General features: G+C 40.7%; 5 protein-coding genes and 1 long non-coding RNA gene across 6 annotated transcripts in view; 4 read left to right on the forward strand and 2 right to left on the reverse strand.

Annotated features, from left to right (window-relative positions):
* Snoo (Sno oncogene) overlaps window positions 1-4,677 on the forward strand; it is a 121,503-nt gene extending 116,826 nt beyond the window's left edge. Inside the window, exon 2 of the mRNA XM_064684857.1 lies at window positions 1,605-4,677. Within this exon, the coding sequence (XP_064540927.1) occupies window positions 1,605-4,349 (2,745 nt within the window). The 3' untranslated portion in view covers window positions 4,350-4,677. The remainder of the gene's footprint in view (window positions 1-1,604) is intronic.
* Window positions 1-8,521, reverse strand: part of LOC135430285 (uncharacterized) — an 84,858-nt gene extending 76,337 nt beyond the window's left edge. The window contains exon 1 of the long non-coding RNA XR_010436582.1: window positions 8,300-8,521. This is a non-coding gene — a long non-coding RNA (uncharacterized LOC135430285). The remainder of the gene's footprint in view (window positions 1-8,299) is intronic.
* Window positions 8,522-8,715: 194 nt separating this feature from the next.
* Window positions 8,716-12,573, forward strand: LOC135430263 (uncharacterized). Its single transcript, XM_064684869.1, has 6 exons — window positions 8,716-9,077; window positions 9,427-9,595; window positions 9,658-9,820; window positions 11,285-11,418; window positions 11,479-12,143; window positions 12,208-12,573. The coding sequence occupies exons 1-6, from the start codon at window positions 8,914-8,916 to the stop codon at window positions 12,488-12,490; spliced, it is 1,578 nt and encodes a 525-aa protein (XP_064540939.1). The 5' UTR covers window positions 8,716-8,913; the 3' UTR covers window positions 12,491-12,573.
* On the reverse strand, window positions 10,082-10,610 carry LOC135430284 (mitochondrial import inner membrane translocase subunit Tim13). The gene is made up of 2 exons (XM_064684895.1): window positions 10,379-10,610; window positions 10,082-10,302 (listed from the first exon to the last, which is right to left on the reverse strand). Exons 1-2 carry the CDS (start codon window positions 10,532-10,534, stop codon window positions 10,204-10,206), a joined length of 255 nt encoding a protein of 84 aa, XP_064540965.1. The 5' UTR covers window positions 10,535-10,610; the 3' UTR covers window positions 10,082-10,203.
* Window positions 10,690-11,100, forward strand: SmE (Small ribonucleoprotein particle protein SmE). Its single transcript, XM_064684894.1, has one exon. It carries the CDS (start codon window positions 10,794-10,796, stop codon window positions 11,076-11,078), a length of 285 nt encoding a protein of 94 aa, XP_064540964.1. The 5' UTR covers window positions 10,690-10,793; the 3' UTR covers window positions 11,079-11,100.
* Window positions 12,574-17,228: 4,655 nt separating the features above from the next.
* On the forward strand, window positions 17,229-25,172 carry spz3 (Spaetzle domain-containing protein 3). Its single transcript, XM_064684749.1, has 5 exons — window positions 17,229-18,783; window positions 21,369-21,502; window positions 21,997-22,121; window positions 24,352-24,816; window positions 24,893-25,172. Exons 1-5 carry the CDS (start codon window positions 17,817-17,819, stop codon window positions 25,047-25,049), a joined length of 1,848 nt encoding a protein of 615 aa, XP_064540819.1. The 5' UTR covers window positions 17,229-17,816; the 3' UTR covers window positions 25,050-25,172.
* The last annotated feature ends 2,609 nt before the right edge of the window (window positions 25,173-27,781 follow it).

Here is a 27,781-nt window from a genome sequence, read left to right on the forward strand (position 1 = left end):
GTCATGTCAAACAAGTTCTTTGGGCTTCCACGCCTGTCCTCCATGGTCACATTGATTATCAACGCTTGTAATTAGCTGCATTGATTTGACATTTGCATAGCTGGCGAATAAATGTAATCGTTTTCTTTGGCATTGTCAATAACTTTGCCTTTCGGCTGTTCTAATGAGCTGCGACTAAGTCGCTGTGGCTAATGACACCTCATCAGCTTAGCCGGCGATTAGTTGGCTTGTAAACTTTTAACGGCCTTTCGGAACTTTGCTGCCAAATGGCCGCCAACAACTTTGGTATCTTTTAGCTGGCCATTTGCAGTGACACCTTCGCAGACATGGAGCTGGCGGGGATGCGGATGCGGATGCGAATGCGACTGAGCATGAACGTTGGCAGCTGGCGCCGCCTCCATTCAGAATCACTTTATGGCTCAGCCGTCGTTGGGGCCATAATTGGACGCGGTGCCAATCATTTTAACAGCTAGGCAAACACGCAACCAACCCAAAGCAATGCAAAGCAAACCCAAAGCGAACCGAAACCAAAGACACAACCAAAGCCAAAGCCAAAACCAAGACCAAAACCAGAACCAGTCGCCGCTGTCAGTTCATGTTCCATGTCTTCGGCAATGTCGCTGAATGATAATGCAAAATATGCAGTCAAAGAAGCTACCAGTTCCTTTGACACACATACACTGAGCAAAGTTTTCTAGAAGATGTGCTGAGCGCAAGCAGAAAAAACACGTTAGAAACTGACAAAAAGAGCTTTTCATATTTAAATAAAAATAAATATTAAATATATTAAATTGTATAATAATTTTCAATGAAAGTTATGTCATATGAAATTAATAAACAAATTAAGTCTTTTAGATTCAAGATAAATTTCGGGTTCGAGTCCCTTACTAAAAATTAAGTTTTAAATATTAATTTGTTATAGTAATATTAAATGAATAAAGTTTAATATTGTTATATAAAATAATTAAATAAAATAAATTTCGAGCGACTTAATTCCCTTTGAGCCTCAATAGAGTATAGATTGCACACTAATTGATAAAAAAAAAAAATTAATTATTAGTATATTAAAAACCGGCCTCAAATACCCTAACAAAAGGTTATCCATATTAGATTTGTTTTATTAACTACATTAAATTGTATATTTTAAGCCCATTTATCAACAACTTTTGATCGTATCATAATTGTGCTCCAGGAAAAATCTTCCACTGAGTTACACAAAATTTTTTGCAGTGTAGCTTTGAAGCTCGGCGCTTTGGCAGCCTGTCTGAATGACAATTGGCGCCATGGCCGCGGGGCGTTTCGAGCGAGGCTGGTGGCTCGGCAATTGGTTGGGTGGATCGTGGATCGCGGATCGCGGACCGCGGATCGTGGACTGTGATCCTGCCGGGCCACTTGTTTGTTTATAATTAGCCGCGACGAAAACGATGCTGGCGACGACGACGACGGCGACGGCAATTCAAATTAATGGCCAGCTACTGGTTTCGCCGGCATCTATTTTTATGGCCGATCAATTTTCTAATAACTGCTCTCCCTCTCCCTCTCTCGCTCTCACACACACGTATATACTCTAACATTGTCTCTCTCTGTCTCTGTTTCGCTTTCAGGCGGAAATGCTGATGGAGGATTCGCGGCTGTTGCCGCTGGGCTCGGTGGCGCCGCCGCAACCGGCGCTGCCGCCGTCAACGCACCAGACGCTGCCCGCCAGCCTGAAGCATCATCATCATCATCAGCATCAACGCGGTGGCGCCTCCGCTTCGCCCGTCGTTGCCGTTGCCGCCGCCGCCGCCGCCGACATTCCGAGCAAGAAGCTAAAGGCGCCCCCATTGGACAGCTATCATCCGGCCATGGACTTGCAGCACTATCACATCATGTACGCCCACTGCATGCAGCAGCAGCAGCAGCAGAGGGAGCAGCAAAGGGAGCGGGAACGAGAACGGGAACGGGAGCGCGTGGAGCGCGTGGTGGTGGGCACGCATCCGCTGGCAAGCAGCGCCTTTCAGCCGTGGCGTGCGGCGAAGCCAACGCCCGCTGCCTATTTGCAGGCATTCAATGCATTGTCCTCGCTGCCGTATGCCTGCCAGGAGCCGCCGGAGCTTCAGAATCCGGAGCGTGTCGTGCGCAGCACAGATCGCGAGCGCTTCGAGCAGCACTATCAGCCGAATGTGGCGCTGGCGCCGCGCAAGAGCATACTGTGCAAGGAGCGCGAGCTGGAGCGCCAGCGTCTACGGCAGGAGCAGGAGCTGCAGCTGGCGCACATCAAACTGGAGCGCGCCGCAACGCCGCCGCTGGAGCCGCTGAATGGCAGCAATCACAGCAGCAACAGCAACCACAGCAACCACAGCAACAGCTCGAACAGCAGCTCGCCGATGCCCAAGCCCGCGCTTGCCCATTTGGTGGTGTCGCCGCCGGCGCCGCCGCCGCCACCGCCCCCGCCCAGCCAGACAGCGTTGCCGCTAGCGGCGCGCCATGTGCCACGCAGTCCCGCCGAGGAGTTCTCGGCGGGCAGCAATGAGATTACCTCCTCCACATCGCCGGTGCCAACAGCAGCAGCAGCAGTTGCAACAACAACTGGAGCAGCAGCTGGAGCAGCAGCTGGAGCGGTAGCTGGAACTGCAGCTGGAGCTGCGACGCCGAGCAGCCACATTATAGCCACCGTTAATCAGCATGCCAAGCTGCTGCCGACGAGCAGCAATCATCACCATCACCACAATAGCCACCACCACCACCACAACGAACCAAGTCGGATTAGGATCAACAAGAATCTGATGAGCCAGCAGCCGCCGGTGGCAGCGTCAATTGCTGCACTGCAGCAGCCGATCTACTATAAGACGCCGCATCCGGCAGCCGGCTATTCGCCCACGCAGTCTTCCAGCGCCGGCGGCCTCAATCTCAGCACGCACTCCTCCAATGTGGTCAGCTCGCCGCATGCCAAGCAGCAGCAACTGTTGCAGCTGCAACAGCAGCAACAGTTGCCAGCGGCGTCGGTGGCGGCGGCGGCGGCGCAGAATGGCAATGGCCATTTGAAGCCGCATTTGGGCAGCGAATTCGAGCTGTCCACGGACACGGACGACGACAGTCTCAATGGCGAGCCGGACAGCAGCGCCGCGATGCTGCCGCCCTGGGAGCTGGCCGTGGATGCGCTGCGCGATACTCGCGCCAAGGATCGGGAGCGTGTGCTGCACCTGCTACAGCGGCTGCTGCACGAGAATCAAAAGTATCGCGATACAAATGGGCAGCTGGGCGAGCTGCTGCACAAGCGGGACGCGGAGATTGCGGAGCTGCGCGAGCAGCTGCAGCATTGTCGACGCCAGTTGGAGGCGTTGGACAAGCTGCGTGTGGTGCCATTGAAGCAAACGTTGCTCGAGCAGCGGCTAGATGAGGAGATGGACGAGGAGGATCAGGACCACGAGGAGGAGGAGGAGGAGGAGGAGCTGCTGCTGGGCGGCGAGGAGGCGGATAGCAATGAGACGCTCACCCAGGATCAGGCCAACAACAACAGCAGCAACAACAACAACAAGGAGCAGTCAAATGGCCTGCGTCGCAGCCCAACGCCGCTCAACTGTTGCGCAACTGTTGCACAGCAGGAGGAGGAGGCGCCGGCGTGCAAGCGCCTCAAGCTGCAGGAGCAGCAACAGGTCAAGCCGGCAAATGGACATGCCAAGAGTCCAAGTCCAAGTCCAAGCGGCGCCAGCGCCAGCGACGACGACGACGACGAGGAGGAGGAGGAGCCGGAGGCGGAGGAGGGGGCAGAAGCGGAACTGGACGAGGCAAGGCAGCGGCGCACGGCGCAGGCGCAGGCGCCGCACAGCAGCGCGTTGACAACGCCGCCCACAGCGACCACGCCCCAATCGCCAGACTCGGCCGCAACCGCCGGACAGCTGTTCGACAGCAGCAACAGCAGCGATGAGTCAGCCATGAAGAAGGCGCAAATGTGCGCCAAAGAGGCGCTGGCCAAGATTAGCAGCAACAGCAACAACAACAGCGAGGAGACAGAGGCAGAGGAGGAGGAGGAGGAGGAGGAAGAGGAGGAGGAGGAGGAGAAGGCAGCGACGCAGCAGGAAGACTCGGATGATGATGAGATGCCGCTGCAGCAGCGCCAACAACAACAGCAACAACAGCAGCAGCAACAGCAGCAGCAACAGCAGCAGCGACGCCAGCGTCGTGAAGTGACTGCGCTGCCGACGCCAGCGCCGACAGCGACGCCCATTTTAATGGCCACCAAAGCGAGCAAAAAGCAAACGCCGCCAATTACAACAACAACAACAACAGCAACAATAGCAACAATAGCAACAATAGCAACAACAATAACAACGAACTGCGAATTACAAATCAAAAAGGAAATTGTCTAAGCAGCATCCCCTGCCCCCCCCCCCTCTCCCCTCACCCCTGCCCTACACCCACGCCTCGACCACCAAGCAGCTGCCGCAAACGCATTGCAAATTAACAGTTAGAACTTAGCTCATATAGTCGTCTCTTTCACACACACACACACACAGCAAGCTTTGCTTTGCTTAGTTTAAAACTTTAAGAAAGCAAAAACAACAAAAAATGAATACAAATTGTGCTCAACGCTTAACGCACATGAAATATCCTGTTGCGGGGGTATGCTGTATAAAATACAAAACGAAATGAAAAAAAAAACACACGACATTTTTCAACACTTTCTCTGAACATTTTTGTAGCTTGTTTTGATCTCACGTATAACACAAAATTTGTTAGGCTTCCAAATTCGCTGTTCTATATAAACTAATTCTAAATATGTTATTCTATTATTTTCATAATGAAATTTCTTTAACTTTGCTGCCGAAGTTATCAACATTGAAACCAAAGCTTTAAATGAATAAACAAAACAAAACAAAAACAAAAACAAAAAAAAAACCAACAAAAAACAAAAGTTAAAATTTAAAAGTAAAAATAACAAAATAGAAAACTTAATTTTGTATATTGCGAGACCACAATTAATGCGTGTGTGTGTTTTTTTTTAATTATTATAAATAATTTTTATAATTTAAACTAATGTTAGAGTTTATTTGATAAGTTTAAGGCTTAAAGGAAAACTTCGAAGACATTTAAAGAGAACATGAAATGAGAAAAAGATAAGAAATGAACTCAAAGCGAGGCTTGCAAAATTTAGCAAATTAATCAACACTGACAAGTGTTTTTTTTTTCTTTCTTTCTTGCTTGGCACAGATTTCCGCATAGCGGCAGTTTTACAGGCCCCAAACAAACAAAAAAAAAATCCTCAATTTTTTTATTTAATTTTATTTAAACACCAATTCTAACTGTAATTTTTTTAATTTTAGTTCTAACTTTAAGTTGGAAGCAAAATAAACAGTTAAAGCAAGAGCGTTGCGAGAGCGAGAGAAAAATACACACACACAAAATGAACCCACCACTTAAAGAATTAAATTAAATAAAATAATACAGATAAAAACAAAAAGTAAACGAATAGCTAAACAAATCTTAACGAAACGTAACGTAACGTAACGTAACGTAACACAAAAGAATGTTTTACAACACTGAACAAGTTGCCGCGTTAAATTGAGCAAGTTTATACAACTACAAATCTATGCTATACATATATGAATATATATATATATACACACAATCTAAACATAAATACATATAAACATTAATATTTATTATAGCGTCTAATTCAACAAATTAATTAATTGTAGTCTTCTGTTTCACTCTGTAAGCTTTGCTTTCTAGGCATTTAGTTAAATAGTTTATAAACAAGAAACAAACACATTAATTAACAAAAAGTGAAAAAACAACAACAACAACAACAAGAAATGCTAAACGTAGTTTTTAAGCAACTTCTTCTTTGTCTTTGTACCATGTGAATGGCAAATACTCGTAACTGTTATTGTAAATATCATTTCTATCGATAAGGCGATCTATCGATATGCCAATCTATCGATATGCAACGCACTTTCGATTTCGTTGCCAACACTCTTTGTGAATGTTTGCTTTGGGGAAGAAGAAGCAGAAGAAGCAGAAGAAGAAGAAGCAGCAGCTGATTAATTGTAGCCAAGCCAAGAGCCAAGCGAAAGCGCGCGCACAGATTTCAAAAATCTATAAACTTTTGTTAAACATATTAAACATATTATTCAATTATATGACACACATGTATTTCGTAAACTAAATTTTAAATTTTCATTATGCCTGTGTGTGTTTTGTACTTTCTAAAAGAAAAGCAAAAGAAATAAATTAACATTTTGTTTACCTTGTGTTAAACGAATTTCGAAGCAACAAGCAAAAAGAAGAAGAAGAAAACAAAATAGAAATTTAAACCAAAATTCAAATTTAGCATTAAGCGTCGCCAGCGGTAAACGTGTAAAATTGTATAAACAAACATTTATTAATAAAAGAAAATAAAAATTAAAATATATATATATATATATACATTTACAGTTAAACAATTTAAATTGTGAGAAATTAAGCAACAACAAAACATAAACAATTGTTATGCAAATTTAAAAAGTTATTTAAATTAAACGCAAAAAAAAGAAAAGAGAAATGAAAAAAAATAAAAACAAAGAAAAAGAAACGAATTACAAATTGCTATGCAAGAAAGGTAAATAATAATAAAAAAAAAATGAATAAAAGAAAAACCAACAAATTATTGTACATTAATTATTTATGTTCATTTTGTGTTTCATTTACAAATAATTCGAACAGAAAACAAACTCCCCTCCCCCCCCCCCCCCCCCCTCAGAAACAGAACCAGAAACTGAAGTGGAAAATTAGAAAACTATCGAAAAAAAAAGAAAACAGAAACAAAAGGAAAAACAAACAAGACGGTTAATCAAAACGGTTTTCAGAACATTTTTTATATTAAAGGCCAAATTTTACAAATTACAAATTACAAATTAATAAAAGAGGAAGAAGAAGAGAAATAAATAAATTACAACAATTTTTGCAGTTTTTTGTATAATTATTTCTTTTGCTAATAACCCAAAGAAAGAGTTATATATGAACGAAATAATAATTATTAAAAACAAACAAAAAAAACAATCATTTTATTAAAACAAATATATAAAACAAATTTTACAAAAAAGCTGCTTAAAAACAAATGAAAATATTGTTAAAAAATGGAGGCAAAGCGCAAAGAACAACAACAACAACAACAATTGATAAATGGCATTAGTTATTAACAAATACGCATGCATATACAGAAATCCGCGTCTTGTCAATATTATGATTATTGCATAATAATTACAATAATTATTATTAACTATTATTTATTTATGTGACATTCAGAATGCAAATAAAATGTACAAATTGTGGAGACAACGGTCAACGGATGCGATTAAAAAACAAAAACACAAAAAAGTTTAATTAAATTAAACAGTTAGAGGACAAACAACAACAACAAGAACAATTTGACTTCAACGTTTCATATTTAAGTAGTGCAGCAACAAATAAAACAATACAAAAAACAAAATAAATAACAACAAAAATATAAAAAAAAAAAAAAAAACGAAACAAAAAAGCGAAAAATTATTACATATGTAAAGTCAAGACAAAATACACAAACAACAACAACAAAACGGTAAATATTATGCATAATAAATATTTGAAAAACATAAAAAGAAATTTACTTTTTATTCCACTATTTTTAATTTGTTTGTCTTTTGTAATTATTTGCTGCGTGCTTTTGGGCGGCGCGTTTACGGTTTGCCAACTAGTTTATGTTGCATACTTTTAAGCGGAAACCAAGAAGTACCTTAGCGAATACACCAACCCTATCTACTCAACCAGTTTACGTTAAGCTACCTGCCAATAGATGGAACGCGCAAGTATGGGGCAATTCTGCCTAGGTGCTTGTCTGGGCAAATGTACCCGACTGGGTTGCAGTTGCACGGTTAGCTGCCAGATGGCGCCTTTAGAATTTCCTGCTTGCCAACGTATTGTCGAAATTCGAATCTTTTTTAGTGTGAAAAGCAAAATTGACTTCTAAATTATATAAAATTTGATTTTAAGCAATAAACTTTTTCGCTAATAAAATAAAAAATGATAAACATTTTTAGAGGTCAAACCATGATTAAAGTGTCATCAATAATGATAATTGATTATAATTTTGCAAGAGCTTAATAGAACAACTTTTTTTTAATGCAAGTAGATAAAATGCAGATGGCCAATTAATGTAAAAAAGAAAAACCAGCAAAAAACGAATCAGCTTTGGCAGTTATGAAGCTGTAAGATTTCAGTAGGAGCATTGGATATTCTTATATATGTATGTTTGTATATTGAAAATATGTTATTTAATAAAGAAAATCAAAAATTCACTTACCCCTGGCCGAAAAACTCTCTTGCAAAAGCCAAAGAGAAAGCGCAAGCACAACAAAACTCCAGAATCCGGTAAAAAACAAAAAAAAAGAGGGCAAGGGCCTGGTTAACTGTGAGGCATGGAGTCGCTGGGTCTCAGTCGCAGCCTCTTCTTCAGTCTCAACGAGCGAGCCACACGGAACGCGGCGCGTGCGCATGACAGCAAGTTTTTTTTGGGGGGCAGCTGCAAACAAGTGAAAAGAACTTTAATTAAACTGTGTTGATTTTAGCTAGTTTCTATTTGGTATTACTTAAAAGATTATATTTAATAAGCAGAGCTCACAAGCTGCGCAAAGTGCAGGCTAATTGTTTTTCCAGACTCAGTTTTAGTTCGTGGCGTGGGTTTTGTTTTTTTTTTTTTGTTTTTTGTTTCGTTTTGTCTTTTAGCATTTTCAGGCGAAACCGGTTTTCGCTCTCTTTGAGCACGCTCCCAAAACGCAGGCGAACGCAAACGGAACGTGGAAGTGAAAACATAAACAAAACAGAGCGAATTATTTGCACAGAACAAAAACAAAATCCGAATCAAGGAAAAGGGAAAACGGAAAAAGAAAGAACGGAAATACCATCACATTCTTCACAATGAGCGCACGTTCGCCGCACAGCGATCCCGCCTTGGCCGGATTGCCGCAGCTAATTGAAGATTTGCAGCGCCTGTGCGAGGATCAGGACAGCGCCGATGTGGTCTTTATATGTGGTCGGGACGATGAGAAGATCTACGCACACAGAAGCATTCTCATGGCGCGGTTAGTTATTAGAGATACGCACGGAATGAAGTTTTCTTAGTCCAATAAGAAACACTTTTCTCACAATTTCTCTTGTTATTCTTATTAGATTTTATAATGTTGCTTACAATTGTAACCAATTTCGTTTTTTTTCACAATTGTAATCCGTTAACACGCACTATATTTAACCGTTTGTTACTTTTTCGTGCTCACTCGTGTCACGCGCACGCAGTTGTAGTCTCGACGCAGTCTGATTGGACTGGTTCTCCTTTTATGGCACTGCACTGCGACTGCGTGCAGTCATTTGTGGCTTTAGCACGTGCCACACTCATTGATTTGATTAGTTAATTAACGTTTTCTTTAATACTAGATGCAAGAGCTTTAAGACTGCGAAGCGCGGAGAGGTCTGCCGGATCCCCATTCCGGGCTGCACAGTCTCGCCAGCGGCACCGGGCACTGGCACGCCGACTGCAATACGATTGCCGCATATTAATGCCGAATTGTTTCGACAGTTTATATTGTATGTGTACACTGCAAAGGTTGGTTAAAAACCCAATTCGCCTAATCTAACATACTCACCATTATTTATCTTCTTTTATAGCTTATGCTGCAGGATTATCGCGTCTTCGAAATGTTGACCCTGGCTCAAGACATGGGCGTCTTTGAGCTGCGTGCCGCTTGCGAAGATCATGTTATTTCCACACTGTCTGTCGATAACGCATGCACTTTTTTGACCGCAGTTATGGATATTCACGAGAAAGCAGGTGCGTAACTTTAAAATTGTATATTTTCGGTTTATAAATTTATTTTGGCCGCGGCTATTCGATATTAAAAAAGCACTTTTGCCATTCAACGCGCGCGAGTTTTCAGAGTCGCACACATATCGATAAGAAAAACAGCTGTTTATTATTGGCGATGGTAAAACTATCGCTGCTTTGAACAAACAAACTATTGAATGTAGCATGTTGCTGCTTTCGATACTATTGTTATGGCACGTTTTTATTTACCCACCAAAACGCAAAACATGTATTAAAAATTTAGTTTTTATGGTTTTCTTTTTATACAACAAGTAAAACTAAGTTGAACAAACTAATAACAACGATTAGTTTAATGCGCAGTCGTAGGCCCCATTAACTTTACATGCTGCTCACATTTTTGATTGTTCACGTTGTAACCTCTGCCCGTACGTTCGCGAAATAAGGTGCCACGAGTCCATGAAACGGTCCATACACAAGGACACGCATTTCTAGAAGTAATTAGAATGGTTCATTCCACTGCACCCTTTTTATAGACAGTAATTTGGCATAGGCTCATGTACTAACCTGCTCTGATGCGTCAAGCGATGTTCCTGGCTTGTTAATGCATTTTTTGAAGCATTTTGTGGTCATTTGTGTGAGCAACTCTTGCGCATTTGCAACCGCAATTTGTTGCTTCACCTGGTCCATTATTTCACCCTTATCAACTGTTCCGTGAGCCATGTTTTTGTTTATTTTGAGGCAAATACTTCTCAAATTTCTAAAACTGAGACCTTCTGACGCAACCGGCCTGTATCCAACTATCGATATTAGCCTACTATGTTATCGTGTTTTCTTGTGACTAAGATTTCATGTACGATAGTATCGATAACAATACTTTTGCTCACCGAAAAAGACGCCGGCAGCAGCAGGAAAAAAAAACAGAAAACGTTTTTGCGAAAATATATTAAACGAAGACAAAAGTCAACAACAAATCACCAAAATGTCCTTTAAAGGCAACCCGAAGGTGCAAAAGGTGATGGTGCAGCCCATCAACCTGATCTTTCGTTACCTGCAAAGCCGTTCGCGCGTCCAAGTTTGGCTCTACGAGAACATTTCGCTGCGCATCGAAGGCCACATTGTGGGCTTTGACGAGTACATGAATCTGGTGCTGGATGATGCCGAGGAGGTGTATGTTAAAACGCGCCAACGCAAGAATCTTGGCCGCATCATGCTCAAGGGGGACAACATAACGCTTATACAGAATGTCAGCCCGTCCAAGGATTAGGCTAGATTCTCGTAAAACTAATTTCTCCACAAAAAAACCATACATCATAAGTGAATTAATTGTAAGCCGAAAGGTTATCCACAATAAAATGAAACAAATTTTATATGAAACTGGCGACTTTTATTGGGAAATTGTACACAGTGCACAGCTCAGGTGAATTTAATGCTTAAATGCCCAAATTATTCACGTCTATATCCACTTTGCAGGTGCCAAGTGCGCGGCTTCGTTTATGGAGCGCTGCATCATTTATATCGGAGAGAATGCCGGCGAGTGTGTTAAAACAAATTCGTTTCTTACACTTACCAAGGAGGCGCTCATCAAAATCATATCATCAGATTATGTAGGTGTTTCGCCTGAAATCTTCTTCATTATTTAAATTAACTTTGTTTTCCACTTTCAGTTCTGTTTGGAGGAGGAAGAGGTGTGGCGCTGTGTTTTAGCCTGGGCCAAATACCAGGCGGGCGTCACCCAACCCACAGCCCACTGGACCGAGGAAGAGCGTGCTCGCGTCTGTCAGCATTTGAGCGGCGTAATGGGCCATGTGCGCCTGCTGTTGATCGATAGCCAGGTGTTTGCCGAAGAAGTGGAGCCCACTGGCGCTGTGCCCATGGAGCTCTCGCTGGAACGCTATCGCTACGCCGCCCTGCATCCCAATAAGTTGGTGGACAATGATAAGCGCCTGCAGCCACGCCTTGCAGTAAACATGTTTCCCGGCTCGCAAATCTTGCGCAACGATAAGCTGCCATTGCAGGGCATACTCAACAGCTGGTTTGGTGTGCCCAAGCAGAGCTGGCGCTTGGTTTTCCGAGCCTCGACGCACGGCTTTGGCTCGAGCTCGTTTCATCGTTATTGCGATGGCGTCGCTCCCTGCATGGTTATTGGAATCGGCGCTCATGGCGAGATTAGCGGTGGCTATACGGATGTCGCCTGGGCCAAGACCAGTCGCAAGGGCGGCTATTTGCATTCGGAGCGCGCATTTCTGTTCATGTTGAATCCACCAAATGGCGAACAGCCCGCCAAATTTGATATCGTTAAGAAACCATATGCCATCTGCTATCATCCAGAGTAAGTCAGTGTGCAAAGCTGATCTATAAAAAAGCTGCTATTAATCCATCCCATAACCGAACAGCTGCGGTCCCATATTTGGAGCTGGTGCCGATCTGCTCATATCCAGCAACTGTAACGTGAACACGGACTCGTACTCCAATTTGCCGCACTCCTACGACGGACCCAGCGCCGCACATGTGACGCTCTTTGGCGATTACAATTTCGCGATCAGCGATTATGAAGTTTACACTCTGGCAGCCACCCACGCCCACGGGCATGGGCACGGGCACAGTCATAGCCAAAGCCTGGCGAGCAATGGCCAAGCGCCGGGCGTGCCCAGCAAAACAAAATATGATAGATACTAAGTTACCAATTAGACACAAACATTTTTGTAGTTGTAGTTGCCCAGCAGCTCTCAGCTGGCAATAAAATTCAGATCGTAATCCCAGCTGGCCATTTGCAAATGGTTCTCGAAGTCAAGTTTATGACATCGCACAAGGTAACGAACAGAAATGGAAAGGTAATTAATGATTGGAAAACTATTGTCGGATTTTTGTTAGCCAACTTCTTGGTTGCCAAGAACCAAAATAATTAACTCGTTTCCCTGTGTCTTTCTGTGTAAAGCTGAAAGTGTTGGGCGGCGGCTTCAGTTGAAACATGCGAGGGTCGCTCCAGGAGTTTTGAATAAATTTCAAATTTTCATTCATCTATAAACTTTAACTTAGATCTTGGCTCTTCATATTCTTATTGCAATTTTAAATTTAATCATTCTTTTTATTTTAAATATACTTTGTCTGGCAACTAATTCTTAATCCCTTGAAGGTTCGATTCGTGGCAATACGAATTGGAATTCCGAATTTGAATCGCCGCTTTTCGAAATCCCTTGAATTTCTAGTTATTTCACAAACAATTCTCGCAAACAATTGATACGTTTAGTTACAAATAAATAACTTGACTATATATATATAACAAACAATGAATGTGCTGTGCACTTGAACCTGGTGCTGGGGTCCACACCTCTCGCATAATTGACAAAGAAAAACAAATGCGTAAAAGGTAAATTTCAGATCAGTTGAGTTCAGTTCAGGCTAGAATAATAAGTCACTTATAATGGGCAATGGTTGAGTTATAGTAAAATGTATAAAGTCCGGACGGCCAGCTGGACAGCCGCTTGCCCCGCCCGTCCCCCCCCTCTCAGCGTTCGCCAGTGCAGAGAGAGGGAGGTGTGCACATGGCGCTGAAGTTGATCTCAACTGGTTTTCAACTACTTTTCAAAATGCTTCTGATAAATTGGTCCACGCTTTAAATTGGTTCTAATTAAAGCGATTTTTTTTTCCTCTTTTTTATTTTTTATGCTGATCGAATCGATCAACGACTATGGCATCTAAGGCGCCTCTCACCGCCCGCCCGCCCCTTCGACATATTTTGTGTCATTCGTCGCGGAGCTCGGGAATCGGTATAGGAATTGAAATTCAAACAACAAACACTTGATGTTTGGCGTTTTATTTTATTGTGACTGCACAAAAGATTGGCAGTTAAAATTTTTTGTTAACGACTTAAGGCCAAAGCTCGAGAGCACATTTCGATAAGGCAGCCAGCTTTATACAGTATCTCATGTTGTATTTGTATTTAGTTTTGACAGGCGACGTTTTTTTCCCCAATTTTTATTTTTTTTTTTCTGGTTAACAAAAGCCTGAGGGCGCCCAGGCCGCGACAGGCGCTAGCAGAATGTCATTTAGAGATTTTTTTTAATTTAATTTTTATTTTCGTTGATCTCGCTGATTGTCAAGTGGATAAGATAAGTTCAGACAATTAACAAGAAGTGTTTCATTGCCTGCCGCATAAAAAAACAAAAAGGGAAAGGCAAGGCACATAAACTGGCGCTTGCCTTTGTCACTCTGTGCTGGGGCCAACAATGTGCGAGTACTCGGAGGAAACTAGTTCTAGCTTTGGCTCTATTCAAGCAATCCATAATGCATAAGTATGTGGGTATATGTTCATACAGATCGATTTTAGGGCTGGCAAATGCGGGCCATCTGTGAAATTTGCATACATAATACCTTGGTCTTAAAGTAATTTCCCATCATGCAGAATAAGATTAGCTCACAAATCATTTTTTTTATATTAATGCTGCAAAAATGGTTTTGAAATCTGAAATTTCAGTTGACGAACCAAAAACCTAGAACAGAGGGTTCCAACTTTCAATTGAACCAGTAATTTTAAAAAAAGTTTAACTCATTTTTGTTTTTTATTAAAGCTTAAAAAGTAGTTTTGAATATAATCAGTTTGAACGTGAAAATCATGATACAAGCAAAAATTCTAACCAAAACCCGGAAACTAGAACTTTGAATCGAACCAGCACTAACAAAAGAAAGTTCAACTCCTAGTTTTTTGTTAAAATCTTTGAATCTTATCGGCTTAAGCCGGAATATTCTTTACTTTGGGTTTCTTCGAAATTGTATACAATATGACAATCGAACAGGTTCACGAGCCAGGCAAGATTTAAGCTTTGCATTGAACCAGCACAAAGTTCGACCACATTTTTTAAAAAGAGCTTTTAAACTGGGTTTGAGTCAACTCGATTTGAAAGTGAATTTTCTTTATTTTGTTTTTATTCAAACAAATGAAAATTTTAACCAAAAGTTGAGGCATTCTACGAGCCGAACCTTCATGCATTAAGGAAGTTCACGCTGCGAACCGAACCCGTAAAGTTAGCTCAAGAAAGTGGCCTCATTTATCATACTTTATGCAAAATACAATTGTTTAATTCGAGCGTTATTTGAACCAACCCTGGTCGCAACGAATGTGCGATATTTGTTGGGCTTGGTCAGCGTTGTCCGTCATAAAACAAAATGCCTGCTATTAGCCATGTACCCATGGCCATGGCGTGGTCAGCTCTCGGTCAACAGCTGGACAGCCGGACAACCGGACAGCCGGACAGGCGGACAGGCGGACCAGCCCATGTGCTACAGTTAACTTGAACCCATTTACATATGTACACATGTACATATATCCATGTGCAGCGGGCTACAAAGGCGAACCGCAGCAAAAGATTGGTTTGAACCTTTCGAATAGCAATGTTCTGACATTCCATTGGGCCACAGCCCAAGCAAACTCATGTGCCATTTATAGGTTTTCCGACTGGCATAAATGAATATTACTTATCAATAGTTTGTGTCTAATTGTGAATCATTACAGAGATTCGTGCCCAACAGGAGCTGGGTGCGCATTAGGGCGGATTTCCCTGACACATTCATGTGAAAGATAAGATCATCTGGCAGCTGGTCAGCTGTTGCATCCGTTTCCGTAAACGGACACTGACTGAGAGAGAGAGAGATATATATATATAGAGAGAGAGAGGGGCTGCTCCAATTAAGAGGTGTTAATATGCAAAGTGGAAGCTGTCTCAGCTGGCGTGACGTAGACGTGTCTACGCCCTCGTGCAGCTGTCTAAGCACCCACCTTGGCGGCTAGAGTCATCATCTTTATTATCATCATCGTCATCATCATCATCATCATCATCGTAATCATGATGAGCACTAGCTCATCGCCAAATGCACTCGGCATTACGGCGACATAGCTGAAAGATGCCCCGCCACACGCTGCAGAACCCAACGTTGTAATCTCCAGACTCTAGTTCTGGCCAAAGTCTCTCAAGAGAGAGAGAGAGACGTCTCTTGCGAGAGAGAGAGAGAGAGGGAGTGGGAGAGTGGGAGAGCGTGTATTTGCTCTCTTAAGCAAACGTTACTCTTTGCTGCTCTTCACAACCTGTTTTTTTAAAGCCCACTTTAAAAATACTTTTGCTTTTCATTGCCTTCAAGACGACAACGACGATTTTGTTTGGTGATTAATATGCGCTTTTCGAAAATGAAACAAACGAGTCGCCAAATGGAACAAAAACAAAAAAAAAAACTGCTGCAACGAGTCGTCCCAAACATTGGCCCAGGTCACAAATTATCTGACAAATTGTCTGCTAAGCCCCCAAAATAAGCCCCAAGCCTACGCACTAAGCCTAAACCTAATTCTTTCAAAGTTTTGGGTAATGCAACTAAATCTTGACATGACATATTTTAAAAAAAAATATTTTTTTATAATATTTCTAATTTTATGTTTGAAATATTTTCTAATCTTTATATATTAAATATTAAAAATATTGTTTATGATTTTTTTAAATTAAATATTCAAAATATTTTTTCAATATGTAAAGTTTAATATTTCTAAATTTTGTTTATAAAATATTAAAAAAAAAAACTAAATATTTTTCAATAAAAATTATTCTAATTTTCAAACGATTTATTTTATTATTTATGTTTAATTACAAGTTAATTATTTCTGAATAAACAATTTTAATATTTTACTACTTGAAGCACAATCAAAAGAATCAGACAAATAAAGCTTGATGTTACAATAAAAAATAGATACGAAATACCAAAAAAAACATTGACAGGAAACACTTTATGGAACTTGCCCAAAGAGTTTTCTTGAAAACCTTTTAAATTAATAATAATAATTTTGTATATTCGTTAAATATTCTTAAAGATATTTATTAAAGTTTTTTTGCAATGAAATGTTTTCTATTCGGAAGAGCATGCATTTTTCTTATAGAAAATAAATAAATTAGTCTGACAAGTTTTACATTGTAAGAATATTTCTAAATATATTTTCAAATCAGGTTTTCCAAAAGAGGCTTGATATATATCTATATTTACAACTTTTGGAAAGAATGCGTTGAAAAAATATTTAAAAATATTCAATGTAAGAAAATATATATTTATATACATATATAGGTTCACATAAATCATAATCATAAAAAAATCATAACTCGGAATAAGAAGAAGTATTTCTTTGAAAATCGCCAAATCCAACTCTTTTGCTCAGTGCAGCACTTAGTTTTAAGCACAAGCGCCTAAAGTTTCGAACTTTAACAGTGTTGAAGAGCATACAGTTATCGGATTGATTGATTCGCATACTTTTCCGGTTTTGTTTTATTTTTCGTTTTGCCATTCAAAAAAACGTACGTCGCTGAGTGGAGCGGAGTACGGCGGCCGCTCACTCATTTTTTGAGCAACTGTTTTTAAAAGTCAGTCGGTCTTTTTGTTTTTGTTTTCATTTTGAGTATTGAGGCTGGTTGGAAATATATATTTTTCCCATTAAGGTTTTTTAAAGGCGCACGCCGAGAACGGCTCAGTCTCGATTGTCAGCTTGTCGTGAATGGTTTTTTAGCACAAGAGTCGCGGCTACCCGAGTTCCACCAAACCGCGCAACTTATATTAACACACCGAGCACTAGCACCTTAATAGCAACAACAACATTTGCACATATTTATATACTACATAACTCGCAAGAGACGCTACGCGCGTGTGTGTGTGTGTGTGTGCTGTGCTATTGTCACTGGGGGAGGGGAGGCCACGGATTTGCCTTTTGCATAAATCATTTAAAGCGCGCGCGCGCTCCACAAAACGCTTTTCAGCTGTCGCTCGATTTGGTTCTGGTTCGACATATTCATTGTTTTTGTTGTTGCCTTCATTCTGATATGTAGGTTAGCCAGCAAGTTCGTTGCCTAAGTCTTTCGTATCATGCAGTGACGGGAGCTTCAATTAAATTTACGTAACTTGGAACGCGCTACGATTTTATAACAGAGACCCACGAACACACACACACACACACACATATACAGATCGACACACACACATGGCGCTGGCCAACTTCTCGCTGCCCTTTGGCGCACTCGCCCAGCCCTGGGGCGTGACGCTGGCCCCGCTGCATCCCATACACCAGCTGGCCAGCAATACGAATAATTTGCTCTACTCGCCGGCGGATCATCAGCAGCAACAGCAACAGCCGCCGGAAAATGGCGCTCCCGGCGCTGCGGACTACTTCAAGAACAATCCCTATGGCACACCAGCGCTGCATCAGCAGCAGCAGCAGCAGCAGCAGCAGCAGGAGACGCCGGCGCAGCCACAGCCCGGCTATCCGTACGGCAGCAGGCGCAAGCAGGGCACCGCCTACCTGCCGCCCACGGGCGCCGCCCGCAACTCTGTCTACCACACACAGCAGCAACAGCAGACGGTGCAGCAGACGGTGCAGCAGTCGCAGCTGGAGACCAACGAGAACAGCGTAACGTTCCAGAGCAGCGCCGGCCAGAGCCAGAGCCACAGCCAGAGCACAGTGCAGCTAACACAGTCCGCGGGCCGTGGTCCCGCCGAGGGCTCATACAGTCGCTATCCGGGCCAGGCGCCAGCGGCGCCCCCCCTCAAACAGCAGAAGCAATACTACAATGTCCAGGGCAGTGCCAGCGCCAGCACCAGCTTTAGCAAGAACAGCGGCAGCTTTAGTATTACCGGCTTTGGCAGCAGGCAGCAGCCGCAGCAGCAGCAGCAGCCAAATCAACAGCAGCCGCGACCGCCTCCGCCATCCTCACAGACACAGCAGCGTGGCAGGCAGCCGGGCAAAACGGAGACACCAGCGGCCACTTATGGCGTGGCGCCGCCAGACAATTATCCGGAACGCGCGCCGGGCTTTACGCGTGTCCAGGCTGGTCAGGGTTCAAGGACTCAGGTGCACGCCGTGCTCGACTACGATGTGGAGGAGGGCGAGGAGGAGGAGGAGGAGGAGGAGGATGATGGCGAGTACTACGACGCCGAGGCGCAGGCTAAAGGTGCGTGTGAAATCTATATATATATCAATTATTATTCCTACGTACACTGAAAGAAAAAGTAACAAGTTTTTCGTGGCCTTTCTTTTGTTTACTTTGCAAGAGTTTGATTTGTGTAAAATACATTCATATTTGTTTAATGTTCATTTCATGCCAAATAGTAGCTGCTATTAAAATTTTAATTAGTTAGCTTGCAACTACAGTGAACGCTCGCAAAGTAATACACAAAGGATTTTCGATTGCTGAAAAATTCAATTTTTCAAGAACTTACGAAATGTTTAAAGTACATTTAATTCTTTTTTTTCTGCAAGACAATAATTAAATTTAATTATATTACTTTTTTTGCTTTATTTCAAGTCTGTCTGTTTTATTAAAATCGTTAACTTTTTGAAAAATTTGAACTTTTAAAAGTTAAATGATTTTATGACGACCAAGAATATATATTTATTTGCTAATAAAATTAAAAAATGCATTTAATAATAAAGAATCTTTAAATTTAATTGGAAAAAAAATATATATAAATATTTCAATTTTTTTTTATATTTCAAGATTATTTAAAAATAAATAATCCTAGAATTTAATGGGATAATAAAAATATATTTTTTTTAAAGATTATTTCAAAGTAAATAAATAATAAAAAAATAAATAATCTTTAAATTTATTTACAAAGTAAATATATTTAATTAGGGATTATTTTATTTTATTAAATTCATTTAAGGAAAATTTCTTTTATTTAAGGATAGTCTTGCAGAAAAAGTAATTAAATAAATTCAATTAATAATTAAATACTTTATAAACATTCTAAGTTTGACCTAATATAAATGATAAAAATCAATTTTTTTTTAAATTTTGCTTACGAGCTCTTATTAGATTTTGTTTATTTCGATAATTAAAATATATCTTTGGATTAAAGAAAAGATACTTTTCTTTTCAAAAAACCAACTCTAGAATAATGAGAATATCTTAAAAATATGTTTTGAATTTGGAAGAAACTGAACTAAAACAAAATTCAAGACAATAATTAACCATATATTCTTTAAAGAGAAATATATTTTAAAATATAATACTATATTCAGGAAATAATTGGGCTACAATGTGCAAATATAATCATATATTTTTAATATATCTAAAAAAAAGTATAATCTTAAAATATTTGCTTTGAATTTCAACAAGTAAAGCTGGCAAATTGTGAGCTGTCGTTGTATGTTTTGGTATTTGGTCGATGGTATTGGATCTCACACACGATTTCCCCCCCCCCCCCTAACCCTCCCCCCCGCCACCAACAAAATTTATGTTAATTGTTGTTGTATCTTTAGTGTTGTTTGTTTCTTATTTATTTTTTGGCTAGTTTGCTACTTCGCATAGTTGTTAGCTTGTTGTTTCTGTGTGTATCTTTCCAATTGAGAGCAACTTCTGCACATTGCTGTTAGACAACAACAACAACAGCAACAACAACAATAGCAACAACAATAGAAAGAAGAAGCAGCTACAACTACTCGAAGTAGACGGAGCAAGGTCAAAGGTCTACAAACCGCTCGGCAAGGCCGCCTTTGGACAGTAATGGCCAGTGTTTGACTTTTATAGCTGTCGCTGACTAACACGCACCACGATTTATGTATCAGTTGTTATAGCTGCATTTTTTTTTGTATATTTTATACACCTCTTCAGATAATCGAGCCAGCGACAGTTGCTCTGTGAGACACACAAAAAACTGTCAGCGCATTTGATAATTCACTTTTGCTTTTATTTGCTGCGTGGCGCCTCTTTGTTTCGGCTCGGCTCATTTTGTGGCACAAACTGGCAGGTTGTTGCGGCTCAAGCTCAAGTATGACGGCGTATCTACATGCATACATATATATGTATATGTATTATTATTATTATGCAAGAAGTCGGGCCCCATTCAACGGGCTCTCGACTTGTCTTAAATGACGCCGAAGACGTGCACACGCGAGCGCGCGCACACACACACACACACACACACACACACACGCATGTGCATCTATATAGGATCAGGTACATATGTGTGCACTTGTATATGGTCGCATTGTTCAAGACTTTTGCTGGGTTTCACCTTTGCGACGTGCGAGCCACATACAAAAGCGAAACGAGTTCAACATGTAATGTAACGGCAACAGTTGCGAAGTACAGTGAAACCCAAACGACGGCAACACAAATTCTATGCGCGCGCGCGCAATCCTTTCGCCAAAAAATCATTCCTGCACACGTGCACATATGCATGAAAAGGGAAAGGGAAAGTTCACGCACAGTTCACGGTCCGGTACGCTTAATCAAGATCCGTCTGCTGCATGGCCTGGCATTACAAATGCCAGGCGAGTGGCTCGGCATTTTTTTTTTGTTTATTTTATTTTCTTATGCATTTCATATAATTTATATGTCAACTGTGCAGTGCGATTTGTATGCAGCATTGCAATTATTTACACTACTTTTATTTTAAGCAATTTATTTGATGTCTTTGGGGTTTTTCAGCGATGCAGCAGCAAAAGTCATATGACTCAGCTGCAGTTTTGCATTAACAATTTGGTATTCATTTATTTATTGATTGTTTTTTGATCATTTTTGCATTGCAGACAAGTCGAACAAGAGCCCGATGCCGACGGTCACGCCCATACAGGGCCCCATCTTCTTGAAGAACGGCAGCGTGCCGGTGGTGCCATTGTTTTCCTATCCCAAATCAAATAATGGCTCATTTCTGCAGATTCCGGTAAGTACACCCCCAACCAAAGAAAAAAAAAACAGAAACGACTCCAAAACGGACACGCGCGCGTGTTTTCCGAAACGTTTTGCGATTACGGCTTTGGGAACAAGTAAGTATATCGATCGAGTTTGCTCATTTGCGGAAATAACTTTGACGATCTCTGCCACTGTGTGTGTGTGTGTGTGTGCGTGTGCATCTGTGTGTGTGTGTGTGTGTGTGCTTCTCTTTATGTTGTTTTTGGCGCACGAAGGTCGCGCGAGTTCGTTTCGTTAAGAGGTGTGCTGATAATCACGCCAATCGCAGCACCAAGCGACTCTCCGATACTCTAACAAACAAAAAAAATGCTATGATGATATTAAATGAAACTTTTATGTCTTAACTTGAGTCATTTTCACAGACCGCGCCATAAAATGTTATAAGTCGAACATTTAAAATGCTAATGCCAATTAACTATGCTCTTCAATCCCCCCTATCCCCCCTATCCCCCCTTCCCCCTCTAGATCTGGTGGACGGCGCTGTCGGTGGCGCTCGGCCTGGATGTCCGGGGCGATGTGATCAAGGGCGTGCCCTGCATCAAGCGCTATCATCAGCTCTTCTGCCCCACCGCCGGCAACAGCTATCCCATGTGAGTATCTGTCGAATTGGTAATAGAATATGGTAACTTAAGCCTAATACACCGGAAAAATAGTTTGTGGTTTTTCTTGCCAAACATTTTTGGCATAAATTATGATTCAGAGTTTTTGATTAAATCAATTTGACGTCTCATATTTGCTTGCTAATTTGTATAACATTCTATTTAATCGGAATCGAGTTCAATTTTTAGTTAGTTTTTTCATAGTTTTAGTTTTTGTTTTAGTCACTAACTAACTCATTAGCTCGAAGCTGTTTAAAGCCCAGTTAAATTGAATATATTTTAAGATTCATTCTTTCTAGAAACTGTACTAAATATGATATTATTAATAATATATATTCTTTCTCTAAAAAAAAAAGACCGTTTATACTTTATGCTAAATATATTAATTTTTATTTGTATGAAAATAAATAGAAGATGAATTAAGAAGAAAAGAGAGAGTTTTCCTAAATATATTATTACATCTTTACATAGAATTAGCATAAGCTGAACTCAAGGAAAAGGTTTATTCCTATCTTTAAAATAGACCTCGAACTTAAAAGCATTTAGATTAAACATATATATAGTATATACTTTAAAATCATATCTTTCGTCCTATATTAGGTATGAGATACGAATAGAAGAAATTGTATCTTTTAAAGTTAAATTAAGGTTTTTACGTATTTATGGAGTTTAGTGTTAATAATCTAAGATCCAAGATTTAAATCGAAACTTCCAATTGGAGCGTTAATAGAGTCTAATTGAAAAATTGCTTAAAAAGGGACTTTGTTTTTTTACTCTATTTTATATTTTAATAACTAAAATATAGTCAATTTGTTCATTATTTAAAAAAGTATCTTCAAGATTTTAAGAAATTACCTATGTAATATTCTTAAGAAATTAAATATAAATTAAAACTTTTTATAGTATTATACCATATACATGACATATAAAAAGTTCTACATTATATTATATTTTTTAAGAATAAAACAAGCGTTAAATACAATTTTATGTATTATAATACCATATATATTAAACACTAAGAGTTGTATATTATACTAGCGGGTATAACCCGGCCTTGCCCGTGGCACGTATGTTATAAAATCAAAAAAGCTTTGAAAATGATTTTAAAACTGATCGGACGGGATTCAAACAACTTTTATGCAAATCGGAAAACTCCTAAAATTCACCAAAAAAATCTTTGAAATGCATTTTCCACCGAAGGAGTTTAGATTTTGCGAGAAATGTGAAACACGTCTCTAATGATCTTTCTTATAGATCTTTGGAAATAAATTTGAACACAAAACGTCATCCACCAAATCTTCGACCCCCATTTGCACCAAGGATGGATGGATTTTTCAAAAAGTATGAGACAACCCTCAAATGAGTTTGAATATAGATCTTTGAAAATTAGTTTGGGCCCGATCGGATGGTAAACAAAAAACTTTCATACAACCTTTTTCCGCCAATTTACCACTGTTGCGGGTGGAATTTTCCAAATCGCTGAAATACGTACTTATTAAGTTCTTATGTAGAGCTTTAAAAATAAGTTTGAAGCAAATCGGACACAACTTAAAACGCCGCCCAAAAAATCTTTAAATCGCATTCCCCCCGAAGAAATTTGAATTCTGCGAAAAGTGAGAAACACGTCTCAAATGATTTTTCATATAGATCACTGGAAATGAATTTGAGCGCGAAACGTCACCCACCAAATCTTTGACCTCCATTTCCACCAAGGAGGAATGGGTTTTCCGAAAAGTGCGAAACACCCCTCAAATGAATTTGAACAAAGATCTTTGAAAATAAGTTTGGGGCCGATCGGATGGTAAACAAAAAAGTTACATACAAACGTTTTTCGCGATTTTTCCACACTTGCGAGTGGAATTTCCCGAAACCCCGTCTTAACGTGCACCTACATCACATAAGGTAACTACAGTGAAAATTTCAGCTTCCTAGCTCTTACGGTTTGGGCTGTGCGTTGATCACCAATCAGTCAGTCAGTCAGTCAGTCAGTCAGTCAGTCAGTCAGTCAGTCAGTCAGTCAGTCAGTCAGTCAGTCAGGACAAACAGTTTTATATATAGAGATATCCCGAGAATAAAAGTTTTTATATTTAATACCATACACATTAAATAAAAAAACTTGTATCTTATGCTACATATATCACCATTTAAAAAAAAAAGGTATCCCATTTTAATCTTTTCTATTCTTAACTAAATCAATTTCTGCGTTCTTCTTCTTGTTTAGCGATAAAATCGAGCGCTTCATAGACGACAACAAGGCGTTGATGCGCCGCATGTACGGCGACTTTGAGATGAACATGGAGGGCGGCGCAGGCGGCGGCGGGGGTCAGGCGAAGGTGCGCAAGCGTCGATTCATAGACGATCCGGACATATTTATACCGCCCGGCGCCTATGCGGCAACAGCTGGGGAAGCGGGCGACAGCTACTTCGGGGAGCTGCGCAAGAAGCGGCAGGCGGCGGCGGCGGGCGGAGCTGGCAACAACCGGAATCGAGGAGGAGCCGCCGGAGGCAGCCGGGCCAGCAATGTGCCGGGCAATGCGAACGGCAGCTCGGGCACGGGACGACTCGATGCATGCGAGTCGAAAATAGAGATCGTAACGCCATACTGGGCCTCGAATTCGGCGGGCAAAATACGGGCCATTGTCAACACGCAGCACTTCGAGCAGGCGATCCATCAGGAGGTCTGCAGGTAGCATATGCACACGGGATGTCGTTTGAATAGTAACTAATCCGTAATGTATCCATTCCTCCCTCCCCTCCAACAGCAATACGCAAACGTCGCGCTGCGAGGGCGAATGCGGCTGCGAGCAGAAATACAAATGGCATCGATTGCTGGCCTACGATCCCGACAACGATTGCAAGGGCATCTTTATGGATTGGTTCCTGTTTCCTTCGTGCTGTGTCTGTCGTTGTAATCCCTGAGCGTATCCAGCCCCGCGCCCCAAACATAAACTTAAATAGAATGCCACTGAATGTATTTTAGTTGTTCTTAAGTAGACCCTAAACAATTAAATTACGCCTAGCTCTAGGTTCTTTCGTCTTTAAGCTTAAGCTTTTGTACAAGCCATATCCCATCTGAACCATATCGCAATTGCGTCCTATGCTAAATAATTCCGACTCCATTTGTTGTTGTAATTCGTAATTCGTAATTGTAATTGTCGAGCGATTAAAAGTGAATAAAATTAATTCAAAATCATGCAATGCAGACTTTTGAAATTGTTTTCAAAATGAACTGGATACGATTTTCATTTAATGACTTAATTTAACATTTTAACGATAAAATTGACTGAGCAATGGTTAATTTTTTATTCTCTTTATATTGTCAAAGGACCTTGAGCGATTATGTGGAATAATTTCTGAATTTCAAGGATCTTAAAAGTTTATGTGGAATAATTTCTGAATTTTCTTTGAGCCGGAAGATCAAGGCTTTTGCTTTGACTCATAATCTCAATCGTGATACGTATAAAATAAATAAACAAAAAGCCAAACCTTGTGAAAATCGATTGAGATTTGGCCGAGTTATGGGGGTGGAGAATTTCGATCTATGTCTACATAGGATATTTGAGGAAACCATTTTCACATGAAATTCGACCAAAAATAATGTTGCCAGATTATGATGCCAAATTGATCTAGAGGCCAAAACATGGACAAAGAACCAAACCTTGTGAAAATCGGATGAGATTTGACCGAGTTATGGGAGTGGTAAGTTTGGACCTATGAAATACGTATTCACATAGAGATTATATATTATATCATATATATATTGTGTCGTATATTATGTCATATATATGGTGCTTTATATATTATGTCATATCGCATCATAATGAATTCACATCACATCGCATCAGACCTAAATCTACTTTATATCGGGACTTACTTAATTAAGCAGCCCAAAAAGTTGTCCGGGAAACGAACCACTAAGCCGGGCTAAGCTTAAAGCTAGCTTACGGCTAACACGACTTGACAAGCTTTGGCCGGGTGCCATAGCACTGAGCTTTCGTGTGAGATGCGCGCAGCTTGCATTTGTGTTCAAGCTCAATGCAGGCAGCTTTTTTTGAACTACTCGAAAAATGGTGGCATATTTAATTTTCCCATATTATGAGTACCCGTTTTTTTAACTGTTTCATAAAGCGTTTATTTGACTGCGATTCATAAATAAAATAAAACATATTCACTCGCACGCAGCGAAGATTCCCGCAGATGCCTTTGCGCTTTGCGCTTCTCGTCCGGAATGGTCGTAAAAAAAAGAAAAAGAACCCTTGGTCTTGCATTGGCCATGCCAGACACGTATTCAATCACAGCAATGGCCACACAAAACTGCGCTATATCAAAAATTTTTGGGTCTTGTAGTCGTGCGTCGTATACAAATGGTAACATTTTTCAAGCAACAACCGCAACTGGAGGAAGCATAACAGCAACAACAACAACAACGTTTGCTGGCCAGTTAGTTAGTGAAGTGGAGATACATTATTGACGCCCGGCAATGTCAACATCATGCAGCCATGACGACGACGACAACAATAAGAACGAGAGTGATATCAACAACAATAACAGCAGCAACAACAAGAGCGACAACAATTGCGAGTTAACCATGAGATTTGCTTAGCGAAAACATTTCACCAGATTCTGCCAGGCTGACGCCCACAGCACAGACAATACTTTGAAATGGCACACACACACACACACACACACACACATACACACACACAGATATATCTACATAGCATACGTAAATACCAAGTCAATGATATGCACGTTGTTGTTGCTGCCATTGTTATACCCTGTAGAGATTCCTAACCTCCAAAAGAGTCGTGCATGTGAGTGACAAAATACCTTTATCAATAATTTGAAATATCAATCAATCGTGTTCTGGGGAAAAAAGTACAAATTTCCTCCAACAGTTTTTCTTTATATTCCAACCTTGCTTGTGGAATTTTATCCAGTCCCGTGTAAATATATGCGTATGCCATAAAGGGTGACTACTGTGAAACTTTAAGCTTTTCAGCTTCCATAGTTTGAGCATTGCGCTGATCATCAATCAATCTGTCAGTCAGCCAGTCAATCATTCAAACAGTCAGTCAGTCTAAAGGTCATTCAGTCAGTCAATCAAATAGTCAGTAAAGTTAGTCAATCAGACTGCCTTAGTCCATCAGCCAACCAATCAGTCAGTCAAGCACTCAATCAATCAGTCAATACGCCAATCAATCAGCCAGGCAATGTTTGAGAGAATCATTCAATCAATCAGTCAGTAAAACCATACAATCAGTCAGTCAGTCAGTGTGTCAGTGAGTCAGTCACTCATATAATCAATCATTCAGTCAGTCTTATGAGTCAATTAGTCATTCAGTCGGTTAATCTCAATCAGTCAGTCCGTGAAATCAGCCGGTCAACCAGTCGATCAGATCAACCAAAATCAATCAATCAATTAATCAGTTAAATCAGCCGGTCGATCAGCTAGTCAATCAATCATAAGTTCATCCAATTGACTGAATCGATCAATAATGCAATCAATCAGTAATTTAACCAATCAATTAGTCGTCAGTCAATCAGTCAGTCAATCAGTTAGTCAATCAATAATTCAATCAATTAGTCAGTCCATGAGTAAGTCAACCAATCAATTAGTCGTCAGTCCGCTAATCAATCAACTAGTCAAT

The sequence above is a fragment of the Drosophila montana genome, unplaced genomic scaffold (assembly GCF_035044405.1).
Source record: "Drosophila montana isolate Dmon_TW-CO22-7 unplaced genomic scaffold, ASM3504440v1 contig_2_1, whole genome shotgun sequence".
In the NCBI taxonomy this organism is placed as follows: Eukaryota; Metazoa; Arthropoda; class Insecta; order Diptera; family Drosophilidae; genus Drosophila; species Drosophila montana.